This window comes from Mesocricetus auratus, unplaced genomic scaffold (genome assembly GCF_017639785.1).
Source record: "Mesocricetus auratus isolate SY011 unplaced genomic scaffold, BCM_Maur_2.0 Super-Scaffold_100125, whole genome shotgun sequence".
NCBI classification, from domain to species: Eukaryota; Metazoa; Chordata; class Mammalia; order Rodentia; family Cricetidae; genus Mesocricetus; species Mesocricetus auratus.
This window is the reverse complement of record NW_024429248.1, coordinates 1,029,413-1,046,343: the sequence shown is the minus strand read 5'-3', so window position 1 is coordinate 1,046,343 and position 16,931 is coordinate 1,029,413. Positions and strand designations below refer to the sequence as shown.

Here is a 16,931-nt window from a genome sequence, read left to right as displayed (position 1 = left end):
TAGGAGGACTATGGTCACCAGGGACTCATTCTAATCCTTCAGGAGTGGTGGTTTTGTCACACCAATAGGAAGTCCAAGATGAACAAAGGTGAAAGCAGAAGGTAAGAGGCTTTGAGAATAGGGAGGTGGGAGGAGGATGTCTGGAGCCAACTGTAGTCTGAGACAGGTGGAATGCACTGCCAACATCTGGAGTTCAGCCTAGAAATCTTCTCTTTTCCGTTTCTCCAAAAAGCAGAATCCTGAAAGAAAAGGTCCCTAGACACTTATGGGCAGTGAATATGCATGGAGCATTCCAAACCACAATGGCAGCCTTGAATGTTCTCCAAGAAGAAACCTGTTACACAGCTCCAAAGCATACAGCTAGCTGGCAGGCACAGAAGACAACACTTTCAGCACCCACCTCAGCTTTTGACATGAAGCCATGCTCTTCCCAGGAAGTTCCTAGTCCAAAACTGAGCCCAGCAGAGACACTAATATGTATCCAATGCAGAACTTGTGACTGACCAGACTGCACTGCAGAGCTCCATGCTGAGCTCCAGGCTTTGTCAGTTTTCCTGCCCCTCTATCCTCCCTTCAAGGGAACATGGCACCATAGCCCAAAGCTTTCCTGCTGCTGCTCCACTCATCCTTGTCTGTTTTTATACAGTCGTTCCCCTTGAAAACCTCTAGCTCTCCTGCCTCTTTCCGTGTGATTCTCAAAGCAACTGACTGCAGTATTGCTGCCCCACTCAGAAATGCACCTAAAGAAATACTGCAGTGTATGTTAGACCCTTCAATAAAACTATGCCACATTGCTTATCCTGTGCATCTGTCACCTGCCCAATCCGAGGGAGCTAGCAGGGATGTGTTACCGCCCTCAAGCAGAAGAGAATCTTGGAGAAGAGGTACAGATTTCATCCAGACCTGAATCCTCCTATTCCTGCTTATAAGGCTGTTCCCATTCATTTCTTTCCTTGGGGTAGTAAAACATGGCAGACGATCCCAGAGCTAGCAAAGGCCTGTCATGCAAGCACTTGTCACTCGTTTAAAAGACCCTCAGGAACCAGAGATATGAAAAGCTCACCTTGGTCAAAACTCACAGTGACCTCTTGATGAAATTAGATTCTTTCCCTAAACCAGAAAAAAAATGCCACCAGAAGGAAAGTGTGAAGTCACAATCCAATCCATCTTTATTATCTGATTCAACTCAATATATTTGCACATACATTTTCTAGAAGTTACCATGTTAAGACATAAGAGGCATTCGATTATTGTAGAATCACTCCTTGGCCTTTTGGCTAAGATAAAGTGTAATATCAAAAACATATCAATTCCCAGGCTTCATTACCCTACCAATAGGTTAATCTTGATGCTAACTAAACACATATGTTTTATGACTTATCCTCAAGGTACATATGAAAGTAGCTGATATTTAAAATGCCTGACCCTTAATACACTTTGGAGACAGTTTCATATTGTCCATTTCACATATTGTTCACCTCAAGAAACTTCCAGTATAGATCAGGCACAAAATACCATGGAATAAATTTCACATACCAGTGAAGATGTGCACAAAGACAGAATGGAGTCGTAATGTTGATATTCACATTCACTTTCTGCCATGTCCAAGAATGCTGGCCTTGTCTTCCTCTGTGTGTGTGTGTGTGTGTGTGTGTGTGTGTGTGTGTGTGTGTGTGTGTGTATGTGTGTATGTATGCATGCATGTTTGTATGGATCTGTCTGGATCCCCTGGTTCTCCAGGTAGTATCTTATTGGGGTTCAACACTGACCTGAGTCTTGATCCTGGTGTCAGTGCTGACTCTGTTCGACCTACACTTGTGGAATGGTTTTGACCCTTACTATCTTGATATTCAAAACATTTCCCTTATCCTCTACCTTATTCTCTTTGTCCCCTAATTCCCTACTGCTTGGCCTAACTTGACAATTTTTTCATCCAAACACCTACATCCAACATGGGTTAGTGTTAGGGTTAGGATTAGGGTTAGGGTTAGGGTTGACCTTCAAAGTCATGAACTTTCTTTGAGGGGAATGATCCCACCAGTCATGCCGTTCCCTCATCCCACCCACCTCTGTCTGATGACACTCCTATGTCCCAGACCTTTTAATTACTCACTTGAGCTCATTGTTTAAACATACTAGCAATTTGTTGGCCTATTGTTTTGAATGGATGGCCAAAATCCACCCATGAATGTGAATGCTCATCATAGGATTTTCTGAGACTATTGGCTATTTTCAACAGCTCTTTCACCTGGGCCTCCCGGTTTTGACCAGTTTCTTTGTTATTGAAGGCACAAACTCGCTCCTTGCACTTTTTAATTATGCTTTTAAGGGCTTTGTTCTTTGTGTTTCTAGTATAATCACCAAGGTCTCCATCCCCTAGATCTTCCTTCCGTGTAAACAGCACAATCATATATCTCATAATTTTTTCTTGAAACATGGCCTCCAGTTGCTCCACTGCTGCCTCATCTTCTTGGGTGAACCGCCCCAGCTGAAGCACCAGAACAAAAACCTTCATTCCTTCTTCACAGAGAGACAAGCAGTATTTGACCTCCTCCTTTAACCTGGAAGGATCCTTTTGAATACCAGGCATCTGGCTGAATGATGGAGTGTCCACAACCACAATATCCTGCCCATCCACTGTCATCCTGTCACTCTGGCTTCTACTGGTGATGGGCTGAGCTCCTAGTTGAGACAGGAAGGCAGGTCTCCCCAAGATCGTGTTTCCAGTTGCACTCTTTCCAGTACCACTCCTTCCTAGGAGTATTATGTTTATGAGTTCTGTTGCAGAGGAAAATGGGAAGGACTCATGACTGTGGGATGATGCAGAACTCATCTTTCCAAGTTACTCACAGCACTAGTTTCATCACTAAGCTCGCCAGGCACCACCCAACAGGTCTACCCCACACAGGAGACTGGCTTGCCCAGTTCATGTGGTCTATGAACTCAGCAGAGGGACTTGGACAATCCTCTGCCCATTGCTCATCATGAACATAGCATACCTCCTGTCCCTGAATCTAATCTGCTCCCTTTTCCAGGACCTCTCCTTAATCACTGTTACCTATGAGAAACAGTGGCCTTGTCTTTGCCTCTTATCTTTGCTGGATCTAGTCCACACATTTCATTTCTATCTTCTGTTCCTACTGTAAGTAAGTCTCCCTATTGTTAACTCCTAATAACAAAAATGTCTTTGAAGTATTTGAAAATCTAGTCTATACAATTAGATTTTCAGGGGAGAAAATCGCATATTCTATCAATATATTACCAGTTGTGTTAGTTATCTCATACTAAAATTCATTAAAAGCCTGATGAATTTTACTGTGTCTTTCAATAATGAGCCAAAGGAACTTCCTGTTTAAAATAAATGCTTAGTAATACTGTTCTTTGTGGTGTCAGTGATAGAAGAGAAGGTTCCATATAAATAGTACTTGTAGGTGCAAAGATCTGATTATATTTACTTTCAGGTGTTCCTGATGCCTTTATACTTTGCACTGTGTCCCTCCTCAATGGTCCTCCATCATGAATGAACCCCTTATTAAGTCACTAGTGTCTACTTAAAACCAAAGAGGGAGGAAAGCCCATCTTGGTCTCCCTTCCAGGACAACTAGTGAACCACTCATGCTAAACCCAGTCTCATAGCTATGCTTAAAGAGTGAAAATAAATCAATGATCTGAACCAACATATGCATGCGTGCATCACATACACACATGCAAGCACACACTCACACACGCATGCTCCAGCACTCATGTCATGTATTCCAATCCCTACTTCTGTATTTAGGAAAGACTCAGTTGCCAAGTCTCTCTGAAATCTGATCCAACCTTTCTGCCATTTGAAGCCCTGTTTCCATCAGGACCGTTCTCATCTCCTCCTAAGAGGCATGCTCCTCTATATGCACAGAGAGGCCAGAGGACAATCACTACTGTCATTCCTCAGCCACAGTCTACCCCTGGTTTTGGAGACAGAGTCTCTCACTAGCCTGGAACATGATTAGTAAGAAAGGCTGGCCAGCAAGTCTTAGAGATCCACCATGCCTGGCTTTTTTGACGTACGTTCTGGAACCAAACTCAGATTGTCATGTTAGTTAGGCAAGTAAATCATCTTCTAAACTCTACTTACACATTCTTATTGTTTCCCATCTCCAAATCAGGGAAGAACAAATAATCCAGAGAAAGTTCTGGAGTAAGAGAACAGAAAAGCAAACAAGTGACCGGAAGCAACAGCAGACTGAAACAGCAAGAGGACTGGGAGAGGTCTCCATGCTGGAGAGGTGGGATAGGGGTCAGGAGGAATTAAAAGCCAGCCATGGGAGTATACATTAAAAAACACACAACTTTAGGAAAATTTAAAGAAGAGACCAAAGTATGCACCTGCTAGTTGGTTTTGAGGCAGGGTCTTATTTAAACTACGTTGGCCTTGAACTCACTACTTAGCCAATAAACTTGAACTTCTGGTCCTCCTGCCTCTACTTCCCAAGTGTTCTGACTACAGGGAAATACCACCACGCCCAGCTGACGACCTGCTGGGGATCAGATACCCTAGTGCATGCTGGGTAAACACTGTACTGAGCTACATCCCCATCCTGGCCCTTTGCTCACCCTCTCTCCTTCCTTCAGACAGCTCTAGATCATGCCTTACATCCCAAGCGCTAGATACAAAGCCATTTCCTATGCTTAGCCTTACCTTTCTCCCTGAAGATACAAGGCTTGTTGCCGTTGCACTGCACCATGCTCTCAACTTGGCCCAGGAGTTTGTTCACCTGCCTCCACTCCTCCTCCACAGTCGCCCGATAGTTGAAAGCGGTATATCTTTTTTCAAATTTCAAGACGAGCTCCTGGAGATTGCTGTTTTTACTTATAAATTCATCTAGAGCCTGATCCTCTAAGTCTTCTTTCCTGGTAAAGAGAATAATCGTGAACTTGGTGAATTTCTCTCCAAAAATATTTTTGACAGGGTTGAACATATTGTCATCACTCTTCATCAAAGAATTCAGTGGTGTCACCAGCAGGAAGGCATGGGGGCCCAGAGAGACGTGCTCCTTGACTTCAGATGCATCAGGCTTCCACGATGAGATCTCTGGAGTATCAATGACCAGAACTTTCTTCCCATTCCAGATCCTGCTGCTGGATGAAAAGACCTTGGTGACCTGCTGCTCACTGTACTGAGTCTTAAAGGGCCGCTTCCCCAGAATGCTGTTCCCTGCTGCACTTTTCCCAACACCACGCTTCCCCATGAGGAGGACCCTCAGTTCTGGCATCTCTACATCCTGATGTGGTCCTGGAATCTGAGGCTGTCTCTTCTTTGGACCTGTGAGACAAGAAAAATAAAAACGGATCCAGTGTCTCCTCCTGCAGTTGGATACAGATGTGAACTGCTCTAGAAAGCCCCATCCCTCTGATTGAGCAGGCCTCTATTCTCAGGCAGAACCCAGACACCCAAGTAGAAATCATGGGAAGGAGGAAAGAACTAGAAGGAATACAGGAAGCCTAGGTTTTCCAGAAGAATGACTATGCTAAATTGAACTTCTACTAGAACTCATTCTTCAAAAGTAAGTATTATAGTATGAGGTCATGGACTACTGTGACAATCTGATTATAAAATGCCCCTTAGCCTAATACTCACATAATAAAATATGTGAGTGTATTTTTTAACATGTGTGAGACTCAAAAGCATGCTGAATGGAAAAAGCCAGACACAAAACTGACATCTGTATGACTCATTATCTGAAGTTCAGAACAGGACAAATTATCTATGTTTATAGGAGTCTGGGGAGTGGTTGTCTATGGGAGGAGGCTGTAAGAACTGTTGTTCTTCACAGAGGAGGAATATTATTTTTGCATTAACTTTCTAATTAACACACAAAATAAATGTTTGACCATTTGTGTTTATTGTTGCATTATTTACAATATAATAATTAGCCTGGACACCATCAACAATTAAAAAGAAAATGTGATATGGGGTCTAGTGAGACATCTCAGATGCTAAACAACTTGCCTTGAAAGAATGAGGGTTCTAGCTCAATGTCCAGAACCCATAAAAAAAAATTTAAAATCCAAGCATGGTGGTGCACTCTTGGAATCCCAGCACTATGGGAGCAGAGGCAGGAAGATCCCTAGAGCATAGGTAGTCTTGTCTACAGGGTGAGTTCCAGGCCAAGAGTGGATCTTGTCTCATTAAAAAAATGTGCATGGTGCTGGGCGGTGGTGGCGCACGCCTTTAATACTAGTACTCGGGAGGCAGAGGCAAGCAGATCTCTGTGAGTTTGAGGCCGGGCTGGACCGACAGCCTCCAAAACAATACAGAGAAACCCTGTCTCATAAAACCAAAAAAAAAAGTGCATGGTGCCTAAGGTGATACACAAAGTTGTCCTCTGTCCTCCACATTTACACAATACACAAACATGTTCACACTTACCTGCACGCACCCATGCACATTTACACAAATGAGAACACTTGCCCTCAAAAATAATGTATGTGTGAGTGTGTGTGCGTCTTATTTGACTATAAAGAAGAATAAAATCATTTCTGGAGAGAACTAGAAAACAAAAAAATGAGTCCTTGCTATGTCACTTTGGACAAAATTGTTCCTTTCTGTCTTTCAGAGCACATAGGGTAGAATATCCCAGGCTGTTGAAAAGGTGAGAGAAGATAACATCCCAGCAGTCTCTGGAAACTTGACAGGCATAGATCAGCTACAGAGGGTTCATGGTTGAGGTCAACCTGAGTCAGGCTTTGAATCCTGTTCCCTCACACCTTCTCCTTGCCCTCACACTCTACACATAGGACAGAGCTCCTCACCCTACTGGCCACACATGCTGCTTATTCAGGCTTCCATACAATTATGACTGCTTCTCAAGAGCACCCATAAATTGTCCCCACAATCACAAAAGCCAAGTGCCATGCACTTTCTTTTACTTAAAGAGTATTATAATCCTAGTCAGAATGGCTATCAGGAATACAAAATGACATCAAATGCTAGTGTGGTTATGGGGGAAATGGAACCCTTATATTCTGTTTGTGGGTAAAAAGTGGTACAAACACCTTGGAATTAAATCTGGAGGTTTCTAAAACAATAGAAATAAAGCCACCCTCTACCCCATTTATTCCGCTCCTGACATACACCCAACAGACTTTATACCACACTGCAGAGATCTCTGCTCATCTGTGGTTATTGCTGCTCCATTCACTATAGCCAAGAAATGGGAGAAACTTAGCTGTCCATCATAAGCTAGTGAATGGATAATGAAAACGTGCTACATATACGCAATGGAATATTATTCAACTACAAAGAAAACTGAAGTTTGCAGGTAAATAGATAAAACTGGGAGTAATGACACTGAGTGGTGTAACCCAGAGCCAGATAGACAAATGTTGTCTTTCGTATGTGGATCCAAGCTTGAACTTCGTAGTTCTGCTTGCTTGATATGGAGTTCCCGTGGAAGTAGGAACTGGGAAGGAGCATGAGCGCATGTTTTCTTGTAGAGGCCGGGGTGGTAGAACATAGGTAGAAGGAAAGTAGATAAGAGTACAGAAGTTGCCAGGCGTTTGCCTGCCAAAAATACTATAAATTGCACATACGCTATCCATACAATTTTATAGACTTTGAGGGCTGAAGTACATGTATGTTATTTCCTAGCCCACAATGTCAGCTTAGACGTTGCTGTTATTATTACTAAACTTCATAAATGACTTTTTTTTATTATTTTGTGGTACTTTACGAGGAAAGGGCCTTGTCTGTGGGATTGCGGTTTTTTACACAGGGCTGACTCAGAAATAAGCTACAGATGCATCTGTGACTTCATAAGTCTTGCGTGTCCTCCCTACAGGCATTCTGTTTACTATTGTGTACCGACCTGTGTTGCTACATAGAACAAACATCTAATGGAAGTCCATACAAAGACGCTACAAGCTGGTGCCATCCATGAGGAGTGTTTCCTGTTCCCCATCAGAAATACAAGACTCATGACCAAGAAGGAGAAACAGAGTCAGGAGAAAGCCGAGAACAGCAAGGCTGGCTCCATGCTTACAACAACAGAGGAGGCTAGGGACACTGCAGTGTCCAGCACTTGGACTGCTGCTACACCGAGTCACTCAAGTCAGGAGTCCTCTGGGGACAGGTGTGGGCACCCACACAGACTGGATCTCCATGTACCTTCTGTTTTCCACTTTTTACTTTGGCTGGACAATGCATTAAAAGAAAGTAGACATGAGACTTATTGTTTAGGTGACCAACTTACCACACAGATTGTCCCCTTCTTCATATGTAGCTCTATCCCCACAACCCTAGAAAATAAAGGGGGAAATAATATACACAAGGCCAAGGGAGATAGTCTTCCACACAATACAAATGGAGATACAATTAGAGACAGACTATCTGCTGATTAGGAAGAGGTCACAGTAAGATCACAGTCCTCGATTTCTTCTGTACACCTGCACGTCCAGCTTTCAAGCTCACTGACGCTGGTGAGCAGCTTCCCAGAGATGGAGCCATTTCCAGCACCCTTGCTGCTCCCCAGGATGGTGTGGAGCCTCTGACATGAAGTTAAGTTGAGAATGCCTCACCAGGTATGGAAAAATCAAACACATAATTAACATGAAAACAATACCTTTCAGTCTTGTGGGTGGGCTCCATTCTAACCTTATCTCTTAAAGCTCATGCCAGACAGAAGAACCTGCCTCTGCTTCCTTTCCCGTTCTCAGCCAACATCTTTAATGCATTTAATTCACTATCATCTATCTCTATATCTTTCGCTCTCATTGTTTCAATGTAAAGATGCTACGCGTGATATAAAAAGTAATAATCTTCCATATCCAACTTGTAAGAAAAGTGACAGCTGTCAGCATTTACATATGTTTCTATATTTCTCTGTGTTTATACAAACATGCACAAGTATCAATAGGAGAGACTCACAGGGCTTCCTGGTCAGCAATCTGCTTGGTATCATAAACTACACACCTGCACAAGTTAATATAGATGGAACCGCCTTTTAGTTGGTACAATCTATCCTCTACTATGAACATATGTAAATGATGTATCCATCCTCTCAGTGGTGGATCCTTGGATTATCTCTGCTTTTACTATTTCAAAAGACACTGTGGTAAGAATCTTTGTACGGGTTATCTTTATCTATTTTTTTTCCTTTGGATTGCTGAAATCCTCAATATTTTTAAAGGATTTATTTACCATTTTTATTTCATATGTGTGAGTAATTTGTCTACATGTATTTATGCAAACCACATGTGTACAATGACTGTAGAAGTCAGAAGAGGGTAACAGGTCGGAAACTGGAGCTACGGATAGATATAAAGTACCATATGGGTGCTAGAAACTGAACTCAGGTCTTTTGCAAGAGCAGCAAATGTTCTTAGCCAATGAGCCATCTCTCCAGTCCCCTGAAATCATTAATATGCATAATTCCTCTAACCCCCATATATCTCAATAACAGTAGCTAATAAATACTGAGCATTTATTTATTAACAACTTTTAAGCATCTCCATTTAATCTTCACAGAAAATTCCAGGTACATCTTTATGGCATTTGTGTTACACAAGATGTGACAGTGTGGTTAACAGAATGTGTTTTCTATCCTTGTGGGCTTTGTAGGGAGGTAGCGATTGTAAATATGTCTACAGGAACCCCTTGATCTGGTAGTAAATAGTATAAGGGGTATTCTGAGGGCAGAGAAGTGGCTTTAGAGGCCAGAGACTGGAAGAAGATTCAGAAGTCTTTGGAACAGCCAGAAAGAGAAGTTGTTTTATTGTTTTCTGGGAAGTCAGTAGAAAAACTATGTGGAGTCCAGTATGGTCAATAACATGAGGGGCCATGTGACTCAGAGTTTTGTTTCCCATTAGCTTTCCAGTTAAGTCCAAAGTCCCCAGGCTGACAGTCAAGAAGTTTGATGCCTACTATTACTCTAGAGCAGTGTTCTCAACCTTCCTAAAGTGGAGACCCTTTAATACAGTTCCTCATGTTGTGGTGACCCCCAACCATAACATTATTTTCATTGCTGCTTCACTGCTGTAATTTTGCTACTGTTATGAATTGTATTGTAAATCTCAATATGCAAACCCTGTGAAAGAGTCGCTCAACCCACAAATGTGACCCATATGTTGAAAACGCTATCTAGAGCATAAAAACACACCTTCCTAAACAAAACATGGCTGTAACACACAAGATGGCCCATTGATTTGGGGGTATCTCCCTCCCATCAGTCCTACCTGGACTCCACTGCCTTCCATTTTCAAAGGCACAAAATATGGTCCCGGGCTTCCGACCATCAACTGCTCAATCACATCAAGGAGCTGGGCCACCTGCTGTTCCCGCTGCTCCTTGTCTGCCTTGTTGTTGAAAGTGCAGTACCGATCTCCAACGTTTTCAAGCAATGCCTTGAGAGAGCTCTTGCTGTCAATGTAGTCCTTCAGCGAGTCTTCACCCAGTTCATCTTCCCGAGTGAAGACCACAATCATGTGACTGTAGGCTTTAGTGCCAAACTCATCCTGGATGCCCTTAATGGTCTCCCTGTCCTCCTCTGTATAGTGGCCAATGGGTGTGACCAACAGTAGCACATGGAGACCATCAGCCGAGAGCTTCAAACACTGCTGCAGGTTCAGCAGCCTGGCCTCTGCACAGGACTGTGAGGAGAATAGATCTGGGGTGTCAATGACAATGACCTGCTTCTCTCTCAGGGACACAGTTTCGCTCTGACACTGTTTGGTTACCGTGTGGTCACTGAACTTGGACTCGAACATGGCTTTACCCAGAATGGTGTTTCCTGTGGCACTTTTGCCTGCACCGCATTTCCCTAATAGGAGGAGCCGCAGTGTGGATGTTTCCTGGCTCTGTTTGAAAGTGTCCTTCTGGTCCTGGCTTGTGCTGTTGAGACAAGAGCAACACATCAGTGCTCCACCCACAAGCGGAGAGAGGACAGCAGGAAAGCTGTCCTCCCTGTCCCCCAAGAATTTAAACTACTGAGCTGGGAAGCAACTCTGCTATACAGTGTTGCTTCACCAGCGTGAAAGTCTCTGAGCTCAACGGGAGGACATGCTTGCAATCATTCGCCAGCTAACCTAGCCTACAGTAGGGATTGGACCAAGGGCTTCATGCTTTCTAGGCATGCACTCCACAAACCTCATCTCCAGCTCATGCGGTCCTGATAATAAAGTCTGATGTTTATTCTAAGGAACCGGTGTACTCTGAAAATGTTAAAGAGGAACACGAAATCCCCGTGAGCTCGGCTCAGAAGTGGTCATTGCTAAGCGTGTGCTTGCTTCGTGTAATCCCACAATAACTTGCCTCCTTAGAGGAATTCTCATTCATTAACAATAACATGTTTCTCAGACATGTCTAGAAAATGAAGAAAAGCATGAACAAAAAAATTAAAAGACAATATGTGAAGACTGTAGTGCTATTACTGCATATACTTGGCACCTGCGGTTTCATCACAACCACAGGTACATACATGCTCCTCAGGAGTTAATGTACTCTCTGATAACCAGGAGCTCCCTTCAGTTTGAGGCTAGGTTTCCCCTGGGAGTGGTTCCAAATATCAAAGCTAAAGGAGATGGTCGGGGGCTGGAGATTTAGCTCATTGGTTAAGAGCACTGCCTGCTCTTCCAGAGGATCTGGGTTCAATTCCCAGCACCCACATGGCGGCTTACAACTGTCTGTAACTCCAGTTCCAGGGGATCTGATATCTTCACATCAAAGAAAGTAAAAAAATAAATTATTTAAAAAAAAGATGTGATAGTCAAATATCTCAGTTGTGGAGGGAAGGCACCTCAGAGACACAGATGTGAGGTAACAGTGCACAGCGCTGCTAGTAAGGACTGCAGATGTCTGACTCCCCATGTGAGCTGCAGTCTAGGTTAAGCTCGGGGAAGCTGTTTGATGAGGCTACTGGAGTCTTTGAGGCTAAACCCTGAGCATGGCCAAGAGGCAGCACATGAATAAAGATTGCTCTAGAACCTTCGGGTTTAATGCTGTCTGTCCTGTTGGAGTCTATTATCCACTGTGGCCTATGTCTCCCTTTTGAGATAGGAAAATGCCCCCTTGTGCCTGCCTCACCACTGAACACTGGAGGCATTTGCTTTGATTCCCCAGGTACCAAGCCGGGGGAGAATCGACCTCAGGATAAGCCCTGCCTGGAGTTTCAGCCTGAGCTGCCTTAGCTAAGACTGATGGACTTTGAATTTTTGAGTTAAAGCTAGGACCACATGGTAAGACCTCGGGAGTTATTAGTTTGAAATGAGCATACTCCATATGTGACTCAAACACAAGCTTGAGGTCTAGGGGCAGTTTTATGATTTGAATACACCTGCCTAAGTTGGAAACCATTCAGCTACCATTCAGCTGTGGTGAGAGATGACCTAAGAAGAGAAGACCAGGGAATGAGGGCTCTGCACTCACAAGTAGATCAAAGTCATTCCATGGGGGTGTGTTGCAGATTGTGAGGAGAGTGACTCATTATAAAAGTGAGTTTGTATGGAGAGAGAGACTGCTCAGTGGTTAAGAGCACTTGCTGCTCTTGCAGAGGACCTGGGTTCCATTCCCAGCATCTACATGGTGGCTCACAATCATCTGCCACTCAGCTTTAGAGGACCTAATTCCCTCTTGTGACCTCTGCAGGCACTGCATTATGAGGTGCACAAACATGCATTCAGGCAGAACACTCATGCACATTTTTTTCAAAGGTAAATAAATCGTTTTAAGTGAATTTGTACCCCTCCCAGTGCCTCTTATGAACTCCCCCACCCTCTCATTTTCATCTTAGGATAACGCAATGTGAAGGCCTTTGCCAGACATGGACCCCTTGGATCTCCCAGCCTCAGATATCTGGTGATAGCAATAAACAATGCACTAAGACACTCCACCAGGTCATCAGGTAGATGGACAACCAGCCCTCCATCCTTGTACAAGTGTTAACATGTGTGATCAGAAGGATGATACGGTTTCATGAAGCAGTGCCCTTACTACAACTACACCACCTTCTCTCTCAAGGCCAGAATCTGTGACCTCACAGGGAGTCCCCTGCAATCAGTTGACAGGGCAAAGGGAGACTTGGGTTTTGACAGATGATTCTGTATAACATGTAGGCACCACACACACACACACACACACACACACACACACACACACACACACACACACACCTGAAACATACCTTGGTCCTTCCCCCTGTCTCATCAATGTCTTGGAGCCTCTATGGTCTTCCTGACTTCCTCCAGCTGCTCCTCGGTGAGATGGAGTGGCCATCTCTAGCCTCAGGCCAGCAGGAAGTCAATCCTAACGAGGGCCAGGACCACACGAGGAAAGTCAAGGATTCTCCAGGTCGCTAGGGTCCCAATCTCCCTGCAAGGAGGATTTCCTGTATTTCTTAGAAGAAAGAAGTTCCTGGAAGCATGTATTTCATCGGTAGAGTCTGAGAGGGAGCTCAGAGCAGAACGAACACGGAAGCTTAGGGAGGGGCAGTGTGAACGCACAGGCACAGCTTTTCTAGAGATGGTGTAAGGCGGCCACCGTGTGGAGGGGGCTGTGGGAGCGCAGACATTCACACTGCTGCAGACACATGTAACCCAAGGCCAGCTTGGGTCTCGTCACGGTGAACTTCTGCAGTGAGTGCAACCCAAATCTAGAGTTGTCTGCCAGGAGGAAGCCTCAACTGAATGATCGCTCATGACTGACTGGCCCGTGGCCACGTCTGAGAGTCATTTTCTTCATGCTAATTGATATCGGAGGGCCTAGTACACCGTGGCTTTTGCCATCCCTAGGCTGGTGGTCCTGAGCTGTGTAAGAAAGGAAGCTGAGCAAGCCAGAGGGACCAGCATGTGGCCTTCCCTCATGGTTTCTGCGTTAGTTCCTACTTCCAGGTTCCTACCTTGAGCTCCTGCCCTGGCTTCTCACCGACGGATTATAAATTGTAAACCAAACCTTTTCCTCCCCAAGTTGCTTTTGGTCGTGGTGCTTGTCACGGCAAGAGAAAAGCAAGCTAGAGCAGGCCTGTTCTCCGCAAAGACTAAGGTCAGAAGTGTGGGTTGAAGCCAGTCTGGGGGTAAATCCCAGCAGGTTTTCCTCCTGGATGATCTTCGCCACCACCTCACTCAGCCTGGACGGCCCCAAAAATGGAGGTAAAATGATAAGACGATCGCTTACTTTCTCCCAGAATTCAGTGCTCCCTCATAGGTAAGTGAAAGCTTTTCACCAGCTAGGAAAAACACAGAAATGGTCATGTTTTCGAGTGACTCCCTGTGTCCCAGCAACCCAATCTGATCTTCTCTTCTTCCTAAGCAAGAGGCTCACTGTGCAGGACACGGCTTCCTTGTTAGCAATGTAAAGTGGTGTTTAATGCTACAATGATCCTGAAGGATTGGGGGACGGGGAGCATACAGACTATACTTTGGTGAGGAAAACCACCAAAATCCTCCCTCTGCCCAGCCACTCCCCTCACCAACTTAATAAAGACTGCCCACTCTAAGGACAGTTCCCGCCTCCCCTGAGCATCAGGCCAATGCATAGAAAATTGCCTCGTTAAACTGATCAGGTGACATACATGTGCAGGTGCCTATGAGAGAGGGGCTAAAGGCCAGCAAAAGCTGTGGTGGCCGCTCCAGAACACAGAAAACCATAGACTGAAGGGGAGTGGGGATCTTGAATGAACTGTACGCTTTGGGGGGCGGGGGAGGGGTGGTGCTTAAAGTGAACATGAGGTGTCACGTAACTCCTTTGCAATTCAGCGGGGTGACTTTTGCCAAGTTGGCCTTTGCATGGAATGATCTTCCAGCGAGCATTGATTTTGCTCTGGGTTGCTTCTGGTTTGACTCGAAGGAAGAATGAGCGTCTCCTGCCCTCTAGTGACCATGGAGCAAACGTGGACGTGCAACATCCCTTCGTGCGACCCTAGGGCTCTCAGCAGGGACAGGGAGAAGAGGGACTATAAACTAACAGAAGTTGAATAGGGAGAAAGACACGGTCATGCAAGGAGGATCCTACCATGACAATGAACTGGTTCAAAGATCAGCAAGGAGATCTGGCATGAGTGAGACCTCTAGTGATCTAAAGGGATGACACCAACTGGCAAGCTAAGCAATAGTGGAGAGACCACCTTAAATGCCCATTCCTGATAATGAACTTGACGTCTACCCTATATGCCATCCTAGAACCTTCATCCAGTGACTGATGGAAGCAGAGGCAAACGCCCACAGTTAAACACTGAACTGAACCCATGCAACCCAGTGACAGAGAGAGAGGAGCGATGAGCAAATTGACAAAGAATGGGCTGGCGAAACCAGCAGAGACAGCTGATCTGGACAAGGGGAGAGCTCCTGGATCCCAGACCGACAGCTGGGAGGCCAGCATGGGACTGATCCAGACCCCCTGAATGTGAGAGTCAGTGAGGAGGCCTGGGCAACCTATGGGACCCTGGACAGTAGATCAGTGTTTATCCCTGGCATACAAACGGACTTCGTGTGTCCATAACATAAAGAGGGATGCTCTCTCAGCCTGGGCTCTTGGGGGAGTGCCTGGACCCTGCCCTGAGTGAAATAACAGACTCTAGATATCACCTATGTGGAAGGAATTGGCAATAGGGTGGGAGGCTGGGGGGGGGGTGGTGGGAAGGTGCGGGAGGAGGAGAGGGAGAGGGAACTGGGATTCACATGTGAAGCAAGATATTTAAAATTAAAGTAATAAAAAAAAGTTTAACTCTGGGCACCCACGCAACAATGAGAGATGCACTCTCAGCCTGGACTCTTGGGGGAGAGTCTAGGCCCTGCCCTGGATGAAATGACAGACTATGGACACCCCCATGGAGGGCCTCACCCTCCCTGAGGAAATGAGGTGCTATTGGAGGGGTTGGTGGGAGGGCATGGGAGGAGAGGAGGGAACAGGAGAAGGACCTGGAATTGACATGTGAAACAACCTTGTTTCTAATTTAAATTTAAAAAATAAAATATAAAAAGTAAGTTAAAAAAAAAGATTAGCAAGGAACCTGGGCACGTGGCACACACTTTTAATCTCAGCATTGGGAAGTAGAGGCAGGTGGACCTCTGTGAGGTCCAGGCAGGCCGGAGTTACATAGTGAGACCCTGTCTCCAAAAGCAAACAAACAAACAAACGAAAAACCCAAGCAAATGTAGAAGGAAGAGGAGGGAGAAGGAAGAAGGAAGGAAAGAGGAAGAAAGATTTTTCAAGGAGCCCACAGTCTCAGGACAGGGAAGCCACCGAGTCTGCCACAATGAAACTGTGCATAATGGTGTGTTTGGTAGTCCCTTAGAACAGGGGAGAATATGTGTTCTACACCCAGGGAGGTGCAGAAATAACCTCCACTCTGGTGCTTGTGGGGATTGTTGGAAGAACCAGGGGTGATGGCAATCTCTGACTGGGGTAGCTCTCTGGTGAGATCCAAGGGCATACGGGCTGCAATTCCACGCTACCATTATACATCATGGTATGAGCTAAGAAGTTCCCATCTGCTCCTTGTGGAAAACCCCACTTCCCTTCTACAGTTGACAGACGCTTGTCAAGGCTACACTCGGTGGGACCTATAAGCAAGGGGAAGGAGGCTAGCCCCTTGTAATCTGGAAAGATAAGGCGCTACCTTTCCCTCTGTGAGGTCTCTTGTGTTTGATGTGTGCTGTGTGGACAACTTATCCAGGGTCTCCGGCGTACTGTGGGGATCCCTTTTCTTTCCCCTCCTGGCCTGACCTAGTGCTCACCGCTTCTTTTAAGAATGGCGGAGCACGTAGCTCTGATGCTTGCCCTGCCAGTTTCCTTCCTGCTGGGCTCACTTATCCAAGGGACCCACCAGAAGTCAGGTGTTCCTTGCTCCAGAATGCCGAGTCCTCCTTTCTCTCATACCAGATTTGTGGACAGTTTGGGTTCAGAAGTATCGCTTCCAGGTCAGTTTGGCCTGACCAACCAGATGGGATTAACTGCAGAT

The 16,931-nt window shown here is 45.2% G+C and overlaps 1 protein-coding gene across 2 annotated transcripts; it reads right to left on the bottom strand.

Moving 5' to 3' along the window:
• Positions 1-1,146: 1,146 nt before the first annotated feature.
• Gimap8 (GTPase, IMAP family member 8) lies at positions 1,147-13,465 on the bottom strand. 2 transcript variants are annotated; one of them, XM_040736862.1, is made up of 6 exons: positions 13,158-13,465; positions 10,216-10,870; positions 8,235-8,280; positions 4,682-5,305; positions 4,118-4,175; positions 2,514-2,778 (listed from the first exon to the last, which is right to left on the bottom strand). In XM_040736862.1, exons 1-6 carry the CDS (start codon positions 13,247-13,249, stop codon positions 2,661-2,663), a joined length of 1,593 nt encoding a protein of 530 aa, XP_040592796.1. In that variant the 5' UTR covers positions 13,250-13,465; the 3' UTR covers positions 2,514-2,660. The 2 variants fall into 2 exon arrangements, with proteins under 2 accessions (XP_040592795.1, XP_040592796.1); XM_040736861.1 differs by lacking the exon at positions 4,118-4,175 and having other exon boundaries at positions 1,147-2,778; positions 13,158-13,461.
• Between the last annotated feature and the right edge of the window lie 3,466 nt (positions 13,466-16,931).

Coding starts and splice junctions, on each gene's coding strand:
- Gimap8 (XM_040736861.1), bottom strand. CDS start 13,249: ATGGCCACTCCATCTCACCGAGGAGCAGCTGGAGGAAGTCAGGAAGAC. Junction 10,871..13,157: donor AGACAGGGGGAAGGACCAAG/GTATGTTTCAGG, acceptor TTGTCTCAACAG/CACAAGCCAGGACCAGAAGG. Junction 5,306..8,234: donor AGAAGGGGACAATCTGTGTG/GTAAGTTGGTCA, acceptor CTTGTCTCACAG/GTCCAAAGAAGAGACAGCCT.